Source organism: Hemiscyllium ocellatum, chromosome 26 (assembly GCF_020745735.1).
Source record: "Hemiscyllium ocellatum isolate sHemOce1 chromosome 26, sHemOce1.pat.X.cur, whole genome shotgun sequence".
In the NCBI taxonomy this organism is placed as follows: domain Eukaryota; kingdom Metazoa; phylum Chordata; class Chondrichthyes; order Orectolobiformes; family Hemiscylliidae; genus Hemiscyllium; species Hemiscyllium ocellatum.
Window position 1 is genome coordinate 40,849,744 of NC_083426.1, and position 23,996 is coordinate 40,873,739.

General features: G+C 38.0%; 1 protein-coding gene across 2 annotated transcripts in view; it reads right to left on the reverse strand.

Moving 5' to 3' along the window:
* Positions 1-2,285: 2,285 nt before the first annotated feature.
* bltp3a (bridge-like lipid transfer protein family member 3A) overlaps positions 2,286-23,996 on the reverse strand; it is a 108,597-nt gene continuing 86,886 nt past the window's right edge. Inside the window, exons 15-21 of one of the 2 annotated variants that reach the window (XM_060845542.1) lie at positions 19,882-20,072; positions 15,252-15,427; positions 14,781-14,931; positions 12,895-13,151; positions 10,602-10,710; positions 7,813-7,979; positions 2,286-2,671 (exon numbers count right to left, since the gene is read on the reverse strand). In XM_060845542.1, coding sequence (XP_060701525.1) covers positions 2,555-2,671; positions 7,813-7,979; positions 10,602-10,710; positions 12,895-13,151; positions 14,781-14,931; positions 15,252-15,427; positions 19,882-20,072 — 1,168 coding nt within the window. In that variant the 3' untranslated portion in view covers positions 2,286-2,554. Of the gene's footprint in view, positions 2,675-7,812; positions 7,980-10,601; positions 10,711-12,894; positions 13,152-14,780; positions 14,932-15,251; positions 15,428-19,881; positions 20,073-23,996 lie in introns of both variants that reach the window. The other variant, XM_060845540.1, reaches the window with a different exon arrangement.

The window sequence follows — 23,996 nt, forward strand, 5'->3', positions numbered from 1 at the left end:
TAGTTGTGGAACAAAACCGTTTCGGTGAAGCTCTATGTAATAAACTGACAAAAATAAAAAAAAAAGTCAATAGCTACTGTAGTGAGAAGTTCAGTTGTTCCAAACTTACTGAAAATATTTGTTGATTGTGTAATCAACCAACAGTCCATTGAAACAGAGCAGGCAGGAGCACCACGGAATATCTAGCTAGTCAGAAACCAAACATATCATAGTCTTGTGCTTCATAAGAGGGTGCCATTTTTTGGCAACACCTAATACACTTCAGGATAACTTTTAATCCAAGTATTGCCCATCTAAAGAGGCAGTTCACCCTGCACTTACTATGGAACAAGTTTGAATAACTTTATTTCTACTTCAACTTGATGAAAGTGGAGAGATTCTGGTGTTCAGATTCTGGACAGGATATGGGGATGCAGGAACTAGGCCAAGTCTACACTACCTGCAAGAATTCTATCCCTATACAATTTGTTGACCAGAGCAGTTTTGACTCCCAGGATTTTGGAAACAGAAAACCCAAAGCATCCTGGTGGAGGTTGGAGTGCTGCTCTATTTTCATAAAATGCTCAGACAGCAATTAATGCTGATTTCAGAGATTCATAACTATTTAATTTGCCCACATTGGTAAAGAAACTAATCTACAAAAGGTGATGCTTTTATCTTTGATAAACATAAGTTGGTACTCCAACATGCACTGCTTTCAGAACCCCAAGGAAACAAAGAACAGTCTCATTTAACTCCATTTAACAGTTATATTTTAAGATTACAGAAACAAAATCACAATTTGAGATGGCAACTTATTCTGGGAAGAACTGTGGAGATCAAATAAAAAAAAGGGGTTGGGTATGCACTGCAGCACCCAAAGTCAAGACTTGGCCATCATGAATCAAACAAAAGATTCAGAGTTGCAAGCCAAACTCAACATCTGTTATCACAATTCAACTACCGATTCAGAGTATCTAATGAGATGTAGGTTAAAAAGATCTTGGTTCCATGAAGAAATTTGGATTATGAGCAACAATGTTTACAAAGATTATTAGTGAAGTGACTTAAATACGTTGAAAGTACCTATATGTGCAATACAGTACACACAATGTAAATGTTACTCCCTTGTGTAAGGATAGCAAAAATTTGGACAGCAGTGTGCTATAACTCAGATAGCAAGCACAACGTTTGTTCAGCACTGAGGTTAGAAATAAAATTATTTACACTAGCTTGCCGGTTTTATTTGGCAAGTGTTACAAGTAATTCGAAGTACCAACGTTGCATTTTGTCAAATTTAAATTTTAGCAGATTTTAACAAAAAGTACAAAAGATCATTTGCACCTAGAGTTTTTTTGGGGGCAAAAAAAAATAGAAAAAGATCAAAAAAGGAGAAAAACAAGTAACGGTGTGAATGTTGGATTACACCAGAAACCTGATCAATGTTAAGGTACAACAAGCCAAGTTGTAGAGAGGCTGATTTCCCAAGATTTTCCATCATTGGTCCTACCCATGGTGGAGTGTGCCATGATCATTAACTAGATGATGGATAAGAAAATTTGGCTGAAGCGATTTATGATGAAGCGGTGCAAACCGATTTGCATAACAATTACTCCGAATCTTAAACATACTGCTGTCCAGCCTGAAAGGAAGCCCTTCATAAGGGATTCTCAGCAAAGCAGATTAGTTGTATTGTTGTCTACATCAACAGTTGCTCCTAACTGGGAAGACTGGAACACTCATGGAAACTTAGAGATAACTCCAAAAGTTAACTGAATGTAAAGAACTCAAAACATTCTTTAAAAAAAAAACTGTTTCAAATTCATTGGCTAGTTTGTATTTTGCTGGTAACATTTGCAAGAATAGCCACAAGTACACTGGAACTGCTTCACAAGTTCTCCAAAAGCATACTTGCATGGCAGTCTTCCGAGTTTGCAAGTGATTTCAAAGGACCTTATAAACCAGCTCTTCTGTAAAATGAGATTAATATATACACAGAATATAAATTAGGGAGCACAAGGTTACAAAGATGCACCTTTAGTTAACTTGCTGGTCCTGAATTAACAGTACTGGTATCATTCTGTTGCTTGTATCAGAGTAAACCAACAGTCAGTTATACACGCTACTAATTCAACATTCCTCTCCATTCTTCATTCAAATACACCAACCAAAACTCTGCTGCTATCAGAGGCCTCAAGCAGTAATACTTGCAACTCATTTATTCCAGGCTTTTTTTTAAAAGAAAGAAAGGAAAGGTGGTCATCAATTTAACGATCTGAAGTTATAGTGCAATCTTATAACCACCATAATCACACTTCAAAAGTGCTGTGTGCAACAACCAAGATATTGCCATCTTGACAAACAAATACAAAATATCACTGGAACTCAAGAAAAGCTCTCTTTCACAGAGATTGACGGACCTTGTTCTGGTAACTGCTGCTGCTGGATTCACTCGGTAACTCAAGTTTTATGCTGATCTTTCCAACAATCAATCAATCAGAAAATACTATTTGTTCTAATCAGTGTGTGTTTGGCCTGTTAGCAGCAGCAACAGTATGCTGGGCTGGAGTGACTGTCAAAGCTTAAAGTCAGGATTCAGTTTCTGGACTTCTTGCAGCAATCTCTCCCGATCTTGATTTGCCTTGGTCAAAGCTTCCTTCATGCTGGCAAGTTCCTGCCTAAGGATTTCATTCTGCTTGAAACAGAAAAAAACCCAGTAATGAGCACAATCAATATACTTGGAAGAGTCAGAGCAACAGAAGTGTTAACATGCAACAAGTGTTAAAACCTTGCCCTCTAGAACAATGAAACAGTGTTAACAACCTACATTTTCTCAGGACACGGACTTTGCATAAACCACACTTGGTGTTGAGGCAAGCCATCACTGCACGTTTGAACACCAAATTCCCTCTAGATTGAATGTTAGTATTTGGAATTTTACTAACGGGACAACAAAGCAGGCACACAGTCTTACCAGCATCAGGTTCGTCTGGTATGAGACAGAATTTCTGTTGTGATAACCAGACAAATAGTCACACCTGCTCTTTCAATAACCGCTTAACATGTAAAATTGCCTATTGCTGTGAAAATACATTTTGTTGGAGCTCTTTGTCTTGTTTCTTATAAATTGATGTACTACAGGCAATTAAAGGGAAAAACTAACATTTATACTGCACGACAGGAAACTGATGATTGACCCCAGTAAGTGGGTTATAAATGTGAGAAGCATTGCATGGATGCATTCTGCACAGTAACGATTCACAATTAACCTCCTGGTTTGTTTACATTTTAAACTAGCTAGTTAAAGCTCATTGCCCTGAAAAGCAAATCAAATGACCTGACCAATGAATAACTATCACTGATTCATTGCATTGAGTTGTCAAACAAACTTAGCAGTTAACTGTCAATCAGTATTAACAAGAACAAAAGGCAACACCTCAACCCATCACTTGCTGACCAATTAATATTCCCCTGTTATGCAGTATAGATATTGATTCATGACCGATCTACCTAAATGCCATTTTCCTGCACTATCCTCATATCTCTCATCTTTATTACCTACAAACCTAAATTTCCATGCTGCACATCAATGAGTGAGCTTCAACAATCCTTAGCGAAAGACAATTCTAATCTATCATAAATCCATGTTGACTCTGGCCAGATTACCACCCCCCACCCAAGTGTCCAGTAATCACATCCTTTAAAAGCAGCTTTGAATATTTCCCTGATTACAGAATTCATACTAACAGGTCTATGATTTACATTCTCCTCTCTCCCTCCTTTATTAACTTGGAGATTACATTTTCCAGTAAGCATCATTCCAAAATTGACAGAATAATGGAAGATGAAAATATTTATAGCTACCTTTCTCAACACTTTGGGGCATGGATCATTACATAATGTTTTTTTAAACCAACAAATTCTTTCACTTCATTTTTACAAGTCCCTTGGATTTCTGGGAGGTTCCTTGCATCTTCCTCTGTAAAGAGGGACCATCATTATTGTTATAAACTGGAGGTTAGCCTCCCCTCTGAGAATTAAAATCAAATCACCCAAAGGGGAACACCTCACCCTATAAACTGTTAAAACAGTGTGAGAAGGGGTGTCATCTGTTTAGTTAGCAACTCCTAGTAGTTCAGATTTGGAGATGCCGGTGTTGGACTGGGGTGTACAAAGTTAAAAATCACAACACCAGGTTATAGTCCAACAGGTTTAATTGGAATCACTAGCTTTAGGAGCTCCACAACCACTTGATGGAAGAGCGGCACGCTGAAAGCTAGTGTTTCCAATTAAACCTGTTGGACTATAACCTGGTGTGAGATTTTTAACCTAGTACGTAAGTAAGAGAGATCCCTGATGCTCATTTTACAACCCTCAAATGACAATTTATCCAAATTAACTAAACTATTAACAGACCAAACAATCCCCCTCTAACTACTAACTATTCCCAAAGAACGCAAGATTCTGATAACATGCTCTTCCAATTAATACAAGTCCCACTAATATAACAATAGAATTTAGCCCCTCAAAATTACAGCCAGATTACACATCTTCTCAAATTTGTGTCTTCTCCACTGATCCTTCCGTCAGGAAGTTCTCTATGTAGATTCTTCTTTCAGAATTTTAGATGGTGCGCCGTGGTGTACCATGGTAAATAAATGGTGCTTTCTCTAACAGCAGAGAGCTGTTATCTCTTAACAGATGGTAGTTGGCTCTGTCCTGATTTTCCAATTCAATACCCATTTATGCTCTTGATGACCTATCAATTTTTGGTTCTCGGCTGTCAAAACCATCAGACTTAAATTTTATAGGTTTTTAGTAGCTGAGGGCCTAATTTAAATTGGCTAAATTTAAAAAGACTGTCTTGTTAAAAACCGCGACTTGGTCTTTCAATAAAAAATGTTTCAATTCAGGCTCTCTCTGCTCCGGCAAACTTTAAAGCAGTTCACAAACATTCATTTTAACTCTAATCACCGAAAAACCCTATCTTTTAAAGAGACCATGCAGTGCTTTCCCCATTTTACAATTTTCCACATACCAACTTCGCAACATTGTTTAACCTCTCTACTACTTCCTTACTTTTTTCCCAGCTATATATATGTACACACAAAAGGAATGAGTCATGGTTAATGGGTCTGGGAGAATCAATAGCAGTTAATGGTGACCATAATAAGCTGACAAGTAGTTGGTTGTGGTAGCCCACATGATGAAAAAGCCTGGTTTGTGGGAACTGGGGCAAGGACATGGAAAGTGGTGCTCAGGGCTGAAAAGTATTGAATTTTTGTATTAAGGATCTAAAAGAATCTAAAACTGATTTATAGAGGCCTTACTATACTACTTACTGGACAACATGTTGCATGAACATTTCATCTAAACTGGTTTTATTTCTAAAGCTCATGTCAAGATTCAAGTGCCATGATTACTGTAACAACTTTACTTCAAATAGTTATAATAAGAAATAAAAGTTACTGTGAGGACAATGAATTACTTCCACTCATTTTTTCTGCCCTTTGTTATTGCTTATCTCCACCATACTGATGCTGTTTTGCTGTTTTTAGCCAAGGTCCTTCCTCACGATTGTCATGTCATTGTTCAGAGTTAAGCACCAATCCCAAGTTCTCGACTTGTATCTCTTGTTAATGCATGGTATTCTGAAATAGTGAGATCCTAAACTCTGTTCACCACTCTAGTACATCTTCATAATTGTTACCAGATCCGACTCTTGTACTTCTATTGAGTCAATAATTAATTGAACTTGGTTAGAAAGACTTGCCACATTCAGATAACAGCACCGTCAATTTTAAGTTCATAACCACTTGATTTTATCCTAATCACCGATGCACTGTTCCTGTCACAGACTACATTTTGAAAAGAAAAATCAAATGACTATGTTGGTCTTACTATTTCTTCGGATTTTTAAATTCTCCCTCATCTGAAGCCGACCCACCATGTTAAACTTAAGATCTTCTCTTCAGCTCAAGTTTGTCACTTTATCAAGGAACTGCTCTCAGTTTGAATTAATGCTGCTCATTCCAACAAAGCAGCTCCCTTTCCCTTAAAGAAAATTATGAACATCCTTTGAGTCAAAGTACTGTCTACTACAAGCCACATAGTGCTAAACAAATTAGAATTGACTATCAATTAGCATGTTGCTCAGACAGCAATCCAGACATGACCATCTCGGGAGCTCTTATTAAATTAGACACTGGTTCCTCAAAGTTCCTCGGCTATTCCTAGTTTGATCTATATTATTAGCTCCTGTTAGACCATAACAACTGGATCATGCCCCTCCCACTCCAAATTAGTCTCCTCTAGGGAGGAGACATCCTTAATGCTGGTCAGGCATGCAACAAGAACGAACATGACTATCATCTAATATAAGCACTATATTGTTTTATTCCTCTCTATTTTTGATTGTGGACCAAAATGAGAAGATGACTGGTTTAAAAGCCAAAGGCTTTTGAAGGATTACTGCAAGTTTTTAAAACATTACCTGATACTGATTGTGAGCAATTAGTAAACGGTTGTTGGTTTATGCAGTGCGAAAAGCCTAGTTACAAACAAGCTGGAGCCAGACAGCTGTGTGTGAATGGAAATTTAACTGATAACAAGCAGCTGAATGGTGTGCGAAATTTGATGACGAAGTCCTACTGCAAAAATGTGACTGTCGCCCACGGTATCAGAGCAGCGTGGGGTATGAATATTTGGGGCAGAAGCCATCAGATTTATGAAATAAAAAGCATTGCCAAGCTTGAAGATAGCCTGTTTATTTCCTGTCATCAGTTGCTATGATTTTCAATTAATAAGGCAGAGACCTTTGTAAAAATGTAAGTGAGCCTTCTTGTGCCACAAGTAGCTAGAGAAAAAAGAAAGTTTGAGATCCAGAGGTCTCATCAACAAAAAGGATGATCTCAGCAAACCCTGTGAACACTGTCCACTGAAGTAGCCTTGCCAGTCTTTCCCTCATTTCGTAACAGCCAGGATTTGACTGTCCATCTGAGCCTGTCTGTATGTGCATAGGGAGGACATTTACTAAGTTGATTTAAGTTTTAATTAGTGAAGTTAAATGCGGACAGTTCATATTTGTTTATCTGCAGTTTGAATCAACTTACTTGTAATAAAGTCATTTTAGTCAAATGCAGAAACCTGGTCCATGCTTTCTACCAACTAGGGTCTGAAAAACAACTAAATTATGAATACTGTGTAGTTTTTAATAATTCATTAACTTTGGTAGTGACATCTCCAGGAGTAGCAGGACTTCATTTCCAATGCATGACCTCAGTGAAGCAGAACACTAATTTTCCATCACCTAGTAACCACTGAGCAGAAAATTAACTGAGTCAGCCACACAAATGCTACAATTTCCAAGCATTGTGCAGAGAGTGACCCACCTTCTCTCACCATCCAAAGGCATAAAACTGGCTGTGATGACATCTTTTCCACACGAGCAAAATTCCAACAATACAAGAATCTCAACTTCATTAGGACACTATCCACCTTATAAACGCTTACTTTTACCAGAAAACACTGGGTCTCGCATGTACTATCCACAAGATGCATTGCAACAACTCATCAAGGACAGCAAACCCTGGGGGTTCCCCTTCATGTCTAACCTAAATGGAAATTTATTATTATATAACTTGGTCAAAATTCTACAAGATTGCAAAATCCATGGGAATAACTTCACTAAAACAAAATGCATGCTTAATGGCAGTGGCTCAGTAGCACCTTCTTAATGTAATAGAAGTTGAGTAAAAAGTGCTGGCTTGGGGAGCAATACCCACATCCTGTGAAAGAATTTTAAAAAAACTAAATATGACTTCGTATACATACCATGTCCTTGGTAGTGCTAATGCCCAGATCTGATGGACTCTGGCTCTCAGACAGTGACTGCATTCCCCTATTTTTGATTGGTCCAGGTTGGGTCTGATGTGATCCAGTGGTGGCCAAACAAGTCTCCAGTTTTGTCAATACTGGCTCATTTTGATCTGTCTGCAACGCTAACACAGGAAGTAACAACAAAAAAAAAATCAGAACTACCAACACTACAAATTACAAACTAAATTTAATAATACTAGACGTTACAACATGGAGACAGACAGGGGAACCAAATCGGACATTCTGCCTCTGCATTGGCAACACAGTAAAATTATAGCAAAGACCTCCCCAAATAGTTACTCCAATGTATTATTAAATACACACTAACTTTAGCAAAGAGAAAACCAAACATGACAAGCTGCAAGGTATCTTTGCTTTAAACCCATTAGCTCTCATTCAAACAAAAGACAGGTAGATAAATAAACATACAGTTAGGGGACAAGCAAAACAACAAAACTGGCCAGATTACTTCAATAGCTTTCACTAGTGTTGTTTAAGAGGCATATAAAGGGACTCCATGGCTGCTTTTCCTGAAATGTTGATCAAAGTCACCTTCTCAGATCACCCAACAAAGGCAACAAACTTCAAACGCAGCTTTCTACTAAGTTGTCAGAACCTATTGTATCACATTAGGCAGGGACCTTTCAAATTTTAATACAATTTCAGTAGCAGCTCAAAATCACTCAAAAAGTTTAAAAAGAAACTTAAAATTCTAGTTCCACTTTGATAGGCTGACCAACTCAATTACCATTCAACAACCACTGTCTGCTCGAATTATAGGGTCTCCTCCAGACTTGTTGGAATCCATCCCCAGGAATTGATTTCATTAATAGCCAACTTCTTGAACATTATGTTTTTTCCCATGTTACTCTACATGTTAGAACTTTTCTGATCAAGGATCAGCCCGCAATTAGCTTCCAGGCCACATCTCACAAACAAACAAAGCTTGTTTGATCTGTTCTTTTCCTTTTACGAGTTGTCCTAAAGTCCCCCAGTAATTTCCAGTTCATAATTCAAAACTGAAATAAGAATTAAACAACAATGAAAAATCAGTGAGGGCTTTAACAAAGTTGTATTCAATTCACTGCAGCCTATTCACCCGATCAACCATTTTTCTTTCAGTGAAAATAGGGAAAATGTTGATTAATTCACATTAAAGACCTCTAATAATTGGTAAGGTAAAGACTAGCTAATGATGCTGCACGAGTTCAAATTATAAAGGACTACAATTATTCTAATGTTCTAGTTATTGAAAGGTAGTGGATATTTGTGAATCATTGAAAAATATCTCGTGTGAAAGGAAGTTATCAGTATTTTTACATTAATCAATTCCTTATCACAACCAAGACGCCATTTGCTTACTATCAGGGAAGGCCAGCACCAATTTCTACTGGTCTCCTATCCTGAAGGCAACTATCAGTGACAAGAGTAGCGATATCTAGGCTTTTCATCCATTAACAATTCCTTGATATTAAGTAAAGATTCCCCCATTTCTAAAGAACAGTTTGACGCCTCTCTTCCAAAAACAAATGCACCTTGATCTCCTCCATCATGCAGACAACCAGATTTCCAACCTACCCTTCCTTTCCAAACTGTTTCTTCATGTTTTGACTGCAGCCCAACCCTCAAGACACGAACCCAGTTTCCCTTAAATGCCAACGTGATTCTCTCCAGTTTTTCCACCAGAGTCAACACTGAAGTGACAACAAAGATCACAAATTGCAGTCCATCGTAAATGTAACAGTTACTCTCTTTTCTGGCAGCCCCCAACACATTTGACCAAAGTATCCTTTAACATCCACCTTGGCAACACTGCCCTCACTTGCCTCTACTCAGCAACTTGATTATAGCAAGAACATCTCTAGCATAATACCTGCCTGCATTCTGAAAACAAAACCACCAGCCACAATAATCTGTTGGCACAACAGCCTGAAGTTCGCTTCTGTATGTATCCAGTTCCAAATCTCTGTATAATTAGTTCTCAATGGTTCAACAGTTTCCACTATCAGGTTGTGTGTTTATCTAACATTTGGTGTTTAATTCCCTATATGCAATATTACTGGATCAAAGCCACCACCTTCAGACTGCCATGACAATTTGTGTACATTTCTGACTGATAATATCAAACAGAAGCAGACTACTTATGACCTCATATTCCAAAATGAAGTTTCCCACTCCTATCTAGTGCTGAGCTCACCTCTTTTCACCTCCAACTATCCCTACAGTGTGGCCGTTCAGTCCATCAAGTCCACAACAATTCTCTGAAGAGCCTCCCACCCAGACAGCACCCTCTCCCCTAACCCCACATTTATTGTGGCTAATCCATGTAGCCTGTACATCCATGGGCACTATGGGCAATTTAGCAAGGCCAATCCAGTTAACCAGCATAACTTTGGACTCTGGGAGGAAACCGAAACAGGTACAGGAAACCTATGCATATACAGGAAGGATATTCAAACTCCTAATATCCCAATATTAAATTTCTCTGCTCCATGATTAAAATCATTCATTACATATCCTGTCAATCAGAGCTCAAACATCTGCCTTTTTCTAAATTAACATTGCCACTTAAATGCACTTCTGAGAAGATCAATACTTGATTACGTTTTCACTTGTGTATACAAAAACCAAGTCCAAGTCCAATTCAATTGGACATTCTAGTAACTAATTCAAGTGTAGATAATGGGGAGAGATATGTAAAGATCTCAAGCACAGAGACTAGATTCAAAAAGTTAGCAACTTACCTCTTACACAAAAAGTCCCATCATCAATCCGCTGAACCATAAGGCGATCAACATCAAGATGCAGAGGTACAGGACCAGAAGATGTAGCATATAATCGTGGGCCATCATCCTTTTCATAAGAAGAGTTTAACGCAAGTATTTCATATTCCAATAATGCTCATTGGTTTAAATTTACAGGAAAAAAGCAGATTGTAAAGCAGTACCAAGTATACATTGATTTTACTACAATTTAGGCTGGGGTGGAGAAATGCAGGTTAGCAGAATGTAGATACATTCCTTTCTGATGCTGCATGTTCTCAGATGAACATGACTTGCTCTCCAGCACAATACTAACTGGATCACTTCGCTGGCTGTGTTTTTCCTGCGGACTTTCTTCATTTTTGTACATTTCCTCATCGGATTAATAAATCACTACATAAAAAGGACAGTCAAACCTAGTGTTTATATTCCATGCGAGCGTTCTCCCATCCCTCTTCATCCAACTCCACCAACATAATATTTCACTTCTTTCTCCCTCACGAATTTAACTAATCTACCCCTAAAACACACCTTAAACTAAATCACCACAACTCCTCCAAAATATACAGTGTCTTACAATCTATTCAAGATCTGGGTGAAGAAGCTTTTCTTGATTTACCTTTATTGAATTTATCAGTGAGTAGTAAATATTCTCCCAGCTCTGAAATCACCAAATAGAAACATCAAACTCTTCCAGAATCTAGATGAGACCCCGACAGTTCAATTTTTGCTGTTGGATATTCTCAATTCTTGTGCAAGCTTAATAAAGCCTTTTTTGCACTACTTCACAACTTTTTCATAAAATGGAGACTAAAATTTTCACTGTACCTGATGTGGTCCAAACCAAGGTTTGACAAAATCTTAAAATAATTTCTCTGCTTTTCAACTCTAGCACTCTGGAAATTAACTCCTGCTTAAACAACAGGTCTTATTAATCTGGAATCACAACTTTGATTTGTGAATCTGTGTCCTTGAGGTCTATGTACTGTAACTAAATTATACACTTATTTCCAAGGTCTGTGCGACCTTATTCTTTCTACTATCTTTCTTAGCTGTACTCAAGTCATTTGACAAATGCTTTAACTGATCAAGTTTAATATCTTGCTCCATTTTATCACAGTCTTGACTACAACTCCTAATTTAGTGTCATCTGTAACTTCTTAAATTGTACTTTTTGGTCCTAGAATCTACATTCTTCACGTGAAGAACAGTGGTTCCCATACAGATTCCTATGAACATCACTTCAACTAATTGCCATTTGAGTAACAAGCTTTAGCCCCAACTGTCTTTTCTGTATTTTAAAAAACAGACTATTTGTCCATTGACTCACGTCTGATTTGTAGTTAGGAGTCTTTTTTGGAACTACTTTAAAAAGCACAACTCTACTAGCTAAATTAGATTATATTTTGTCATTTTTCAAGTGAATTCAAAATAGAACCAACTCCTATTTTCAATACTCTGATCAATAAAAGGAAAGCATGCCAAACACCTTCTTCACTATCCTACCTACCTGTGACTCCACTTCCAAAGGGCTTTGAACTTGCACTCCAAGGTCTCCTTATTCATCGAGCACTCCTCAAGACCTTACCATTAAGTGCAAAAGTACTGCTAAGATTTGCTTTCCCAAAATGCAGCACCTCACGTTTATCTAAATTAAACTCCATCTGCCACTCCTCAGCCCACTGGCCCATCTGATCAAGATCCCATTGTAATCTGAGGTAACCTTCTTCGCTGTCCACTAAGCCTCCAATTTTGGTGTCATCTGCAACTTACTAACTATACCTCTTATGCTCACATCCAAATCATTTATATAAAAAAAGGAGGAAAGTAGTGGACCCAGCACCGATCCTTGTGGCACGCCTGTTCACAGGCCTCCAGTCTGAAAAACAACTCCCCACCACCAAGCTGTCTTCTACCTTTGAGCCAGTTCTGTATCCAAATGGCTAGTTCTCCTTGTGTTCCATGGGAAACCACGGCAAACACCATACTCAAGTTCATATAGATCACATCCACCACTCTGCTCTCAACCCTCTTTGTTACTTTACCAAAAAATTCAATCAAGTTTGTGAGACATGATTTCCCACGCACAATGGTTAGCAAAGCATAACCATTTTTTTTGTGGACTCTGATGACACTCAATACTTACACTTTCTGGATGATTTTCTGTTGGAATTTTGATTATAGAATTCCATTATTTGTTGTGTAATGTCAAGTTGGAATCATTCTGATTCCCTTTCAAGTAAGAGAAATAATTTAATTGATAACTGTCTCATACCTTCAGAGTTAATCTACAGTTAAAAAGTTCTATCTTCATTGGAATCACTTCTGGAATGGTCTCATCTTCCAAAAATGGGCCCAGATTTGTAAGAGATGACATGAGCAGCTCTGCATTGTAATTATTGATGTGGAATTGCAGAAATCCATTCTTGACAGCAAGAGGAGAGAGAACTGCTGAGTGGGGTCCTGATTCAAATCTCAAACACACGGCAGGTTGGGTTCTCTTGGACTCCAGAGAGCACGCTTTCTGAAAACCTGTTTAAAAAAAAAAGTTTTAAAAAATTGAAAAATCTCTCGTAAAAAGGAATGCTTCAGAACTTTATTAGATTAAAAAGAGAGATGTTTAATAAAGCTAAAATAATCTGACCATCACTGCTCATGATGCAATGACCTGGAACTCTGACAGGAACATAGATTGATGACTTCAAAAAGGAAATCAGATGACCACTTGAAGACCAACTTGTCAAGCTAGCAGGATAGAGCCAAGAAAAAGAAAAGGACCAACTGGTTTTCTGTATGGAAAGCCAGAATAGACATTTAGCTTAAGTGATTGATAACTGTACTAAAGAGTGATAATCACTGGATTTGACATTACGGATAATAATTTGTGTGTGCGCACCTTTAACTAATCTAAAAACTCTCCATGTCTCCCAAGGCACTAGTTCTGGCTAAGATCCCATGGCATGTGTCGTAACATCACCTGGAAAGCCTGTCCTGCTTATAACATGAAAATACATATTTTTCCAAATGTGGAGTAGGCATAGACTTTAAATCACTGAAGTTGACATTAAAATCATATTTAGTCACAGTAGTTAATTCACCTGTAAACAAGTGCAATAGATATACAAAAGATAATCATCTTAACAGTCAACATACTAACAAACATCCTCCTTCATTTATAGGTGACATAATCTGATTAAATATTCAAAAATAATTCCAGAGTAAACTTAACTAAAGCAAAATAAAATGAACAATGTGGATTGTGTGAAGTAATGCAACCTAAAAGGAAATTAAAAATTAACCTTGTGTTGTTTTGCAATAGGTTCTGGGTATTTTCAGTGTCAAGATCTTTTTCAGTTTCTGTGAGCTCTTTCTATAAAATGAGCAATTTAATGTGAAATACTTCTCCATAGCCAACAGCTTTATCCGAATGCCTAACAAATTTACCAAAAATTCATACCAAATAAGCAAATGTTTACTGATGCTTTGCATGAAGTGGAATAGCAAAGAATAAGTGTTAAATGCCAAGTAAACAAATTATTCATTAAGAATTTTATGTTTAAAATTGATATTAAAAAAGTGTAATAACGGTTATGTCAGTAAAGAGATAGTTAGATTCACTCCTATTAAAGATGGTCAATGCTAGGCATTTGTATGATGGACATATCACTTGCCAGTCTAAACCTGGATATTGTGCAAGTGGTGCTGCATTCAGATACAGACTGTTTCAATAATCGGAGCCACCGTGAATGATGCTTCAAGTTGTTGCAACAGTGAGCATCCCCACTTCTGACATGATGATAGCAGGAAGGACATTGATGAAGTAGCTGAAGATATAAAACTTCTTTGTGAAACTATTTCACTCTGCAGAAGATTTAGGAATTCAACTGCTCACTTCAATTCAAAGAAGAAATGCAGAAGGAGAACCATCGACCTTCCATGCTGGGAATGGAGGTTTGTCCTTCCAACTACAATTATAAATGGCTTGGTAAATCAAGATGAACAATGAATCTTTCAGTAAAGCCCTGTCATTTTTTTTCCCTTTTGGTTTAGCTCCAGAGTAGTATTGTAACTTAATCAAAAGAGCTCTAATAAAATTACAAGATTGAGTTACCATAACTACCATTAATTGTATTAACAGCAACTCTGCTTTGTGCTTCTCACCAGTTGTACGGCTACTTAGAAACTGCTGCACTCCCAAGTTGCCCAGCTGATCAGGAATCACTTCTTTTGCTTGAACACCAATGAAAAGATCATCACCTTTTATGTCAATTCCACAATTCAAGTCAAATACCTTCAGCAACAATACAGAAGCCTGGGAAAAAAAAAGCAACAAATCAGAGTGTGAATTTTAAAAAATGTACATGAAAAACTTGAACCATGCACCTAGCAATTCTATATTCATTCCATTGTCAAAGGGTGCTAAGTATTCGGTCAGTGGTAGTTTAAGCATAGAATTATACATCACAATAGGTGGCTACTTGGTCTGTTAAAAAGGATCCCATTTGCCGCCTGTTTCTGCTATTTCCCTACAGTATGACCAAATTTTCAACTTAAAAAAAACTTAAATCCGCGATCATGCCCAAGAACAAAACTTCAATCAAAATAAAAAGTTGCATTGAAGTAGACCCACACCTGTTCAGCATTAGAATCATCCTCACTTTGAGTTGATGAGTTTGTCATTGTAGAAGGTTTATGAAAGCCTTGTGCTCCATGTCCTCCATCTACACATTCTGGTAGACTCCGATTGCTGCCCATTTCACATGCTGTATGAATATTGCTATCTGGGGGAAGAGATTCCTGTCCAGATTCTAAGAATTAGAAATCCGACAATAAACACGACAGTGCAATTGAAGTATTATTATTTAACCTGTTACTCTAAATTTCAAAGCAAATAAACAGCACAAACCATTAACAACATGTGATGCTTAACATTTTAGACTCAAGAAGATTTCTTTTCCATTAAAACAAAGTTCCAAAGGCTACAAACGTTTAGTTAGAGAACCTCAGCAAGAAAGTACCGCCATCCTTTGAATTTGAACAAACTGATGTTTTCAATTAACTCTTTAGACCATCTGCAAAATTCCAAGTCTCTCAAAATGAAGAAGAGATTTTTTTTTAGAATGGTATAACAAAACTTCTTCTAAACAATTTAGATATAGCTACACGCAAGTAACCAAAACTGAGATTTTATGCAGCCAGGGAGCCAATGTGAAGGAGTCAGCAATCCTATTGCAATTCTACATTAAAAATATAGTTTTAAATCACACATTAATAACTTAGTTATATGAATGGTGAGTGAATAGGGATCATAAGATCCAATACTGTTACTCAAGTTTTGATGTCCTAAACGATTGTTCATTTATACTTGAAGGTCACGACAATAAAGAATGGTGGTGTAATACTGAGAGGAGGCTCATAAAAAAGGTGCCAGGTTGCAACAATGATCTGTATACAATTAGTGTAACACAGCACTGGTAGCGTAGGAGGGTATCATAATTGATCTAGACATCCTGCACAAATAATACAGGACAAAGCTTCTTTTTAAAAATTAACTGTGTATCTTAATACAGTTGCACCCAGTGATTCATGTTCATAAATGCTCATGGAAATTAACAAAAGCATCAATCTTTCTGCAATGCCAACTTGAAGATCCCACTGAGATTTACTTTCTCAGCTCAGACACTGGCACTGAGTACTTGGCTAGTCAGGAAGGGCTGACAGAGGTTGTACAGCTGCCATGGTATTCAGCTGAGAGGTAGGCCACACTGACAAAAATGGAGCATCAGCAATGTTTAGGCAAAGACTGTCCACTTAAATCCACTTGGAAATTTTGATTAATTTCAGAAATAAAATGTAACAATATGGCCCCTCTGAACTGGAACTATATATTCTATGTCCATATAATGGCAAAGCACAGCAAGAGGGGTTTAGGCTCAAAACAGCCTGCACAAGTACAAGTATCCTCCTACTCCACTTCCAAAATCTCAGTGTGGCTTTGCTCTCATGTAATTGTTGTGTTTCCCTTTGGAAGTATCCAAGCAATTTGCTTCCACTTTTTCTCGTAGCACCAAGTTTAACATTCCAACTATTGACTAAAAATGTTTTTCACTTCCCGATTGGATCAATGGTAATTACTTTTAACAAAGCATTTGATGATACCACAAAATGCCATTGTACAAGATTAGGGCTCACAGGATTAGAAAAAAATAATAGATTAAGGATTAGCTAATGGACTGAAAATAAATGTTTCAAATGTGAGGGTGAGACTCTTGAAGAGCTACAAGAATCAATATTTAACTACGATAATTACAATCTTGATTCACGACTGAGTTAAAAGGAACTGAATGCACTGCATCCAAATATTAGGGGCGTGGAACGCACTGTCTGCAACAGTTGTAGACTCGCCAACTATACGGGCATTTAAGTGGTCATTGGACGGCATATGGAGGAGAATGAGTGTAGGTTAGATGGGCTTCGGATTGGTTTCACAGGGCGACACATCGAGGGCTGAAGGGTCTAGACTGCACAGTAATGTCCTATAAGTTTGCAGATGATCCAAAGCTGGGAGAAGGATACCTACACCAGAGGGATTTAGACCAATTCAATAACCCAAGCAATTGGCAAGGAAGTGACATAAGTTTACAAGAGAATGTGAAATTATCCATTTTGGTATGAAAACTGGAATCAGAGTATAAAGGAGATAGAGAAGTAAACGTCAATGAAAGTTTCCAAAAATCCCACAGGTTAACAGGTGACTAAAGCAAGCAATTAAGATGCCAAATAGTATATCATAGCCTTAAGTGCAAAAGTCAGGAAATCTTGTTGCAGTCACATGGTGTTTTACGGAGACCACACCTGGAATGCTATGTATCTTTCTGGTCTCCTTCACTAAGTAAGGATAAACTTGTTTAAAGAATTTGACATGGATTCCTGGTCTGAGGGGTTTACCCAATCAGTAAACAGTAAGAATGGTCCTATATTATTTTGAGTTTAAAATCCCACAACACCAGTTTATTGTCCAACAGGATAATTTGGAAGCACTAGCTTTCAGAGCGCTGCTTCGTCATCAGTACCACCTGATGAAGGAGCAGCATTTCAAAAGCTAGTGCTTCCACATAAACCTGTTGCACTATAACCTAATGTTGTGGAATTTTAAACTTTGTCCACCCCAGTCCAACACCTGCTCCTCTAAATCTCTTGAGTTTAGAAGAATTAGAAGCGATCTCATTAGAAAATGCAGAAGTCACAGAAACCTTGGTGAGTTAATGCAGCAACGCTGCTTCTCTTGACTCAGAAGCCCTCACTAACTGACTGTCTGAAGATTATGTAGCGGACACTCAGCTGAAACATGTACATTGACCTTGCAGTGAAGCTCACATTCCAAAAATCAAGGGATTTTTTTTTTAAAACAGGATGGCAGAAATGAGTTGGTGCAGAAATTGAGCAGCACGGTGGCTCAGTGGTTAACACTGCTGCCTGAAAACACCAGTGATCTGGGTTTGATTCCAGCCTTGGATGACTTTGTGTGGAGTTTGCACATTCTTCCAGAGACTGCTTGAGTTTCTGTGGGGTTCTCCAATTTCTTCCCAAAGTCAGGAGATGTGCAGGTTAGGTGGAACGGCCATGATGTAGTGACTAGCGATTACACCGGCTAGGTGGATAAGCCATGGGAAATGAGGGGCTTCTGTGATAAGATAGAGGGCTGGGCCTGGGTGGGATGGTCTTTGGATGGGCAGCACAGACTCAAATGGGCCAAATGGCCTCTTTCTGCAGTGCAGCAATTCTGATTCAGTTATGATATCTTGACAGGAAGTTCAAGCTCAAAAGGCTTCATGTTCTTGCATAGCTTGTCTAGTTTCTGAAGAAAGTAGCAGGGCCCTGTTCAATCTTTTCTGATGCTGTTATCGGTTTTGGTACCATCCCAGTCAGTCAATCTTCTTTGTACTTTCTCCAATGCTTCAGATCACCAGAATCACGTGCAGTCGGATTGAGCTCTGATCAACTTGAGCATACTTGCACATTTCTGCAACCTACATCTCAAGAAGTAAGTTCCAGTGCTTTGTTATCAGCTGAATTGTTTTGTTCATTTGCAACATGAATTGTAATAATTTGTTCAGCTATATGCCAGATTCCTTTTGTCTATTTGATTCAATTTAATATTTTAAAACGCTGGCGTTGTTTCCATTTTTCCTCCCTAAGCACACCACTTGCCATCCATGCTGTGGTTTATTTATCATTGAGTTATTCTCTTGAAGATGTCTACAGTTTTCACATCCTACATTACAGTTGCCAAATTAGTTATATCCTAAGTGTGGTACATTCAACAGATCTTGCTTGTGAATTACTTGATCCGAAGGCCAAACGGTTGAACTCACGATGGTCCCATTATTGACCAAAATGGGACATCAATTTCAATACTTATCTCATCTGAATAACTAACCTTTGCCTGGACCCTATGCATTCAATTTTTTCAATTCATTTCATCCTTGTAGAGGTAAAGAAAAGACCATTCACCTCTACCAGAACTAATCTACGACAACAACTGTTTGGAGAAGAAAATGCCAAACCATCATCTTGTGTGTGTAAAAAATGCTTCCTAATATCGATCAACGTTGTTCCGGTGTTGTACTGCTCCATATTCTATGTAACATTTCACCTGGATAGTCTGGCCCTAATTTTTAGACTATGCCCCCATTAGTTCAACAATCCCCAACCAGTAGAAATTGAATAAAGATAAACTATCTGTCTTTTCCTATTCATATCTTGAAGACTTGGATAACTCCTTAAACTACTATATTTTGAGGAAAACTGGCATAATTTATAAATTTCTCCTAATAACCTAACTTGTGAAGTCCAGATACCATTCTTGATTTGCCATCCTTCCAGCTATTTGTCCTTACTTCACATGGCCTAATCTATATCATCAGTCAATAATGTGTAGCTTCTTAAAGGCCTTTTGCAGTGTCACTTTGGAGATAACAATGACAACTCAATGCAACTCAAAATTAACGACCCACTGAGAATCTTTGCATCTGATATATTTGATTCACAAGTGACAATGGTGTTGTAATAAACAATTTTTTCTGCTTCTGCTTAGAAATACTTTGTTGATACACTGATAACCTGCATGGGAGTATGTGAGGGTTGACAGCATAATCCCAACAAAACTGCAAGTTAGTTTCACTGTGTATTTGTTAGTTAGTGTTGAAATCAATAAAACACATGTTATTTTTCTCTCTCAATTGGAATTAAAATTTTGTACCTGCTTCCAGGAGGATAACATACTTCTCACTGCCGTCACTGTCCACAGATATTCGATCTTCTGTCAGGCTTCCATCAAGTGACGTAGTGTCAAGGGAATGCTGAGAGTTGGTACGCTTCATGTTTAAAAATCGCAGTTTAGTGCTGGATAATGAGGGGGATAAACCATCTTCTCCTTTTGACAGCTGTTCTCTTCAGAAATAAAATGTAAACTTGGATTTAGTCAGGAGCAGCAGCCAAATAAAGAAATGGTAACAAAACCCTGAAGTTAACATATAAAAGCAGTTTTTAAGAGAGCAGAATATGGAACAGTGCTTCATTATATCAAAGATATATATAAACAAGAGTTTAGTTATAGAACCATGGAGTGAAGTACATTTTGAAAGTATCATACAGGCCAAATAGATCTCAGTCAACTTGTCACAGCTCTATTATCACTTAACTTGCTTGAAAAGGGATAAAAAAAAGAGATTATGTGCAGGGAGCACGGTTGAGGGATTAAAGTAATATTTTGTAGCTCTTTTTACCAAGGAAGGTGATTCTGTGCAAAAACAGATAGCTTACACAGTTGAAATGTTTAAAAATTGGTAAGACGACGGTAATTGACAGATTGCCTGCAGTTGAGTACTTAAAGTACTCAATCCAGAATTAAAGTTGCAGAAGCACTACCCATAATATTGCAAACCTCCTTAGATTGAGGGGGCCGGCCGGAAGACGGGAGGATTGCAAATGTCACTTTTTCAAAAAAAAGTGCATCAAGATATGACAGACCAATGCTAACAGGAAGCTTTCAGAAACACAGTAATTTGGAACAAACGTAATTAACCTAAATTCATCCAAGTGACTAGCAAACTGTATGCTGATAAGCGTGCAGGGATTAATTTTGGTAGGAAGAACACAGACAACATACAATAATGGGGACAATTCTAATGGGCGTTTGGGAGCAGAGGTACCCGGATGTAAAGGCAGAAAAATCTTTGAACATGGCAGGATAAGTTTAAGATTACAGTCAATAAAAGCACATAGACATCATAAGTAAGGTGTAGAACACAAAAGCAAGGAAGAATACAAAAACACTGGTTCAACCTCAACTGGAGTGGAGTGGTGTGAAAACTAAGGACATGTAAAACCTTTCTGCACTGATTCTGTGCCTTTACAGGAGTCATTCCAGGGATGAGTGACTTCAATTATGTAGATACAAGGAGAAAGCACCAGGTTTAAAGGAGACTTGATAAAGGAATTCAAAATCACAAGGGTCTGGGCAAAATCAACACAGAAATAGAGAATCTGAAGTCATTCTTGGAAGGAAGAACCAAAGGATGCGGAGTTAAGAACTTAGTCCCAAAAAAAACGCAACAGCAACATGATGAAAAGCTTTTCCCATGTAATGATTAGTCTATGGAATTGTCTGCCTGAGACTAGACGAAGGTAGGTTCAATCAATGCACTAGGCAAGGGAGTGAGTTTTAGGTGCACTGTTCTTTCAGCAAGCCAGCACAAACAGTGAGCCAAGTTGCCTTCTTCTGTGCTACCTATGAAATAATGGATATAGTTTCTATCTACCTCATTGGTTTCCCTTTGTGCCTCTAATTGCAATCAAAACCCTCATCCAGCTCTTAATCTCGGTCCTTGTGGGACACAAGCAGTATACTGCCAACTAGAGTACCTGTCCATTATTTCTATTTTCTAGCTCCTGCTGCTCAGCCAGCCAAATAGGTTAATAATTTGCCCTCAATTCCATAACAGACAGAACTAAAGTTGATGCTTAAGAACGTTTTAAAATCAACAAATTCTATTCAACTTCAAGTTATTCAACCTCAATTTGACTGAAATCTGGGGTACTGCGTACAACACAGAAAATGGATTAAAAAAATCAAAATGATAACAAATGAATTCCCACCAGAATGGAAAATGCAAATCACATTCATTGGAAAAAACAATACTTCAAGTTGATATATTTAAAACTATTTCCCAAATGTCAACATAATGCTGAACCACAATTTTGGAGGAGGAAATGACTTCAACTGTTCTCAATAAAAAGCTCAACTCTTCCCTCAAGGGAAAGTTACAGAAAATGAAATCATAGTGATTCATTTGATTAGGTCACATGTGTCACGTAGCTCCAGACAGATTTCATGAGCAAATCATTTTCTGTGGTCCTTTCACATTGTTTATCTATCAATCCTTAAACTGGATGTTTTGTGGGTCGTATTGAACTACAGTATTGTTTTTCTGTTGAGAAGTTATGATCCTTCACCAGCTACATTTAATTCCAAACTGTAGACACTTGTAATCAAGTGGAAATTTTAGTTGGAATTTAGATTCATTTTGAAGATGCAACTTTTCTGACTGGTCATTTCACACATTTTCTCCACCAGAATCTCAGTTACATATTTAATTCATTAAAAAACCTACATAGAGGAGAGGAAAAGGAAAGAAAAAAGTTAGGTGTAGTAGTCATGGGGGATAACATTGTTCAGTTAAGTGATACTGTTCTCTGTAGCAAAACCAGAGTCACCAAGGCGGTGTTGCCTACTTGGTACCAAGGTTCAGGACATCCTTTCTAGACTAGAGAGGAACCTGTAGTGGCAGCAAAAGGATCCAGTTGTCAAAGTTCATTTAGGTTACAACAACATCATTAGGACTGGGAAAGAGGTTCTACTGAGTGATTGCATGCAATTCTGGGCTGAGCTCAGCAGAATCACAAAGGTAACTCCTCAGCCATATGCAAACTGGTGTAGCATAAATAAGATAAGAAGAGTAAATACATAGCTCAAACATGGGCGTAGAAGAGATGAGTCCTGATTCACAGGGCATGGAACTAAGACTAGGGAAAGAGAGAGTGCAGTTCTGTTGGAACAGGCTTCATTTGACAGATGCTGGCTCAACTATCCTGAGGAATCATCTAATTAGGGTTGTAGACGGGGCTTTAAACAAATTATATGGATGTGGGGAGTGCAGCTGAACAAAGAGAGTTCAAGGGGTGCAGGTACATAGTTCCTTGAAAGTGGAGTCACAGGTAGACAATGTAGGGAAGGCAGCATTTGGCTTGCTTGCCTTCGCTGGTCAGAACACTGAGTATAGGAGTTGGGACATCATGTTGCGGCTGTACAGGACATAGTACAATTTTGGTCACCCTGCTTTGATTTGATTTATTACTATTAAGAATACGGAGGTACAATGAAAAGTGTTGTCAGGCAGATCGTACTTGACAAGTGAGAAATCAATATTAACATTTAAGAGGTCCATTTGTTAAATTTAGAGGATTTTGCTGGGACAGCAGGGGTTAGGTTATAGAAGAGGCTAAATGGAGCATTGGAGGCTGAGGGGTGGCTTTATAGAGGTTTATAAAATCATGCGGGGCATGGATACAGTGAATAGCCAAAGTCTTTTTCTTAGGGCAAGTCCAAAATTAGAAGTTATTAAGGAAAGAGGGGAAAGATTTAAAAAAGACCCAACGGGTAACCTTTTCATGTAAAGAGTGTGTGTGAATGGAACAAGCTGCCAGAGAGGAAATGGTGGAAGCAGGTACAATTACAACATCTTTAAAAAGACATCTGGATGGGTATATAAATAGGAAGGGTTTAAAAGAGATATAGGGCAAATGCTGGTAAATGGAACTAGGTCAGACTGGGATGCCTGGTCAGCGTGGACAAGTTGGACCAAATGGTGTATTGCCATACAGTATGGATGCAAATGATAATTTAACATTAACCACATAGTGGCACTGTTGTTCTAGTTGGTGAAAAATGCTGAAGAATGCATCACATAAACTGCATTATTTCTTGCCGAGCTCGGGTGTTGGTCATGGCTTCTTCCTGAAATGGAGGACAGGACAGGCAAGTCATCTCAAGTTCGTCAGTTTGCCAATGCACTGAGAGCTTTAGAATAATTTACATAACTTTGTTATATTGGCTTCTCTACACTGATGGAAGATAAGGGCATCTTGTATTCCTGGTTCATCTTTTTGATAGGTCTTCTGTCAGAATAAACAGTTTGATTGTTTGGGCGGACAGGATGAGTGTGGTTTGGTAACGGGTCACTACCATTACCTGGGACACCTGTGCCAAAGTAAGTTTGCTTTGCAGTTTAGAATCATAGAATCATCATAGAATCC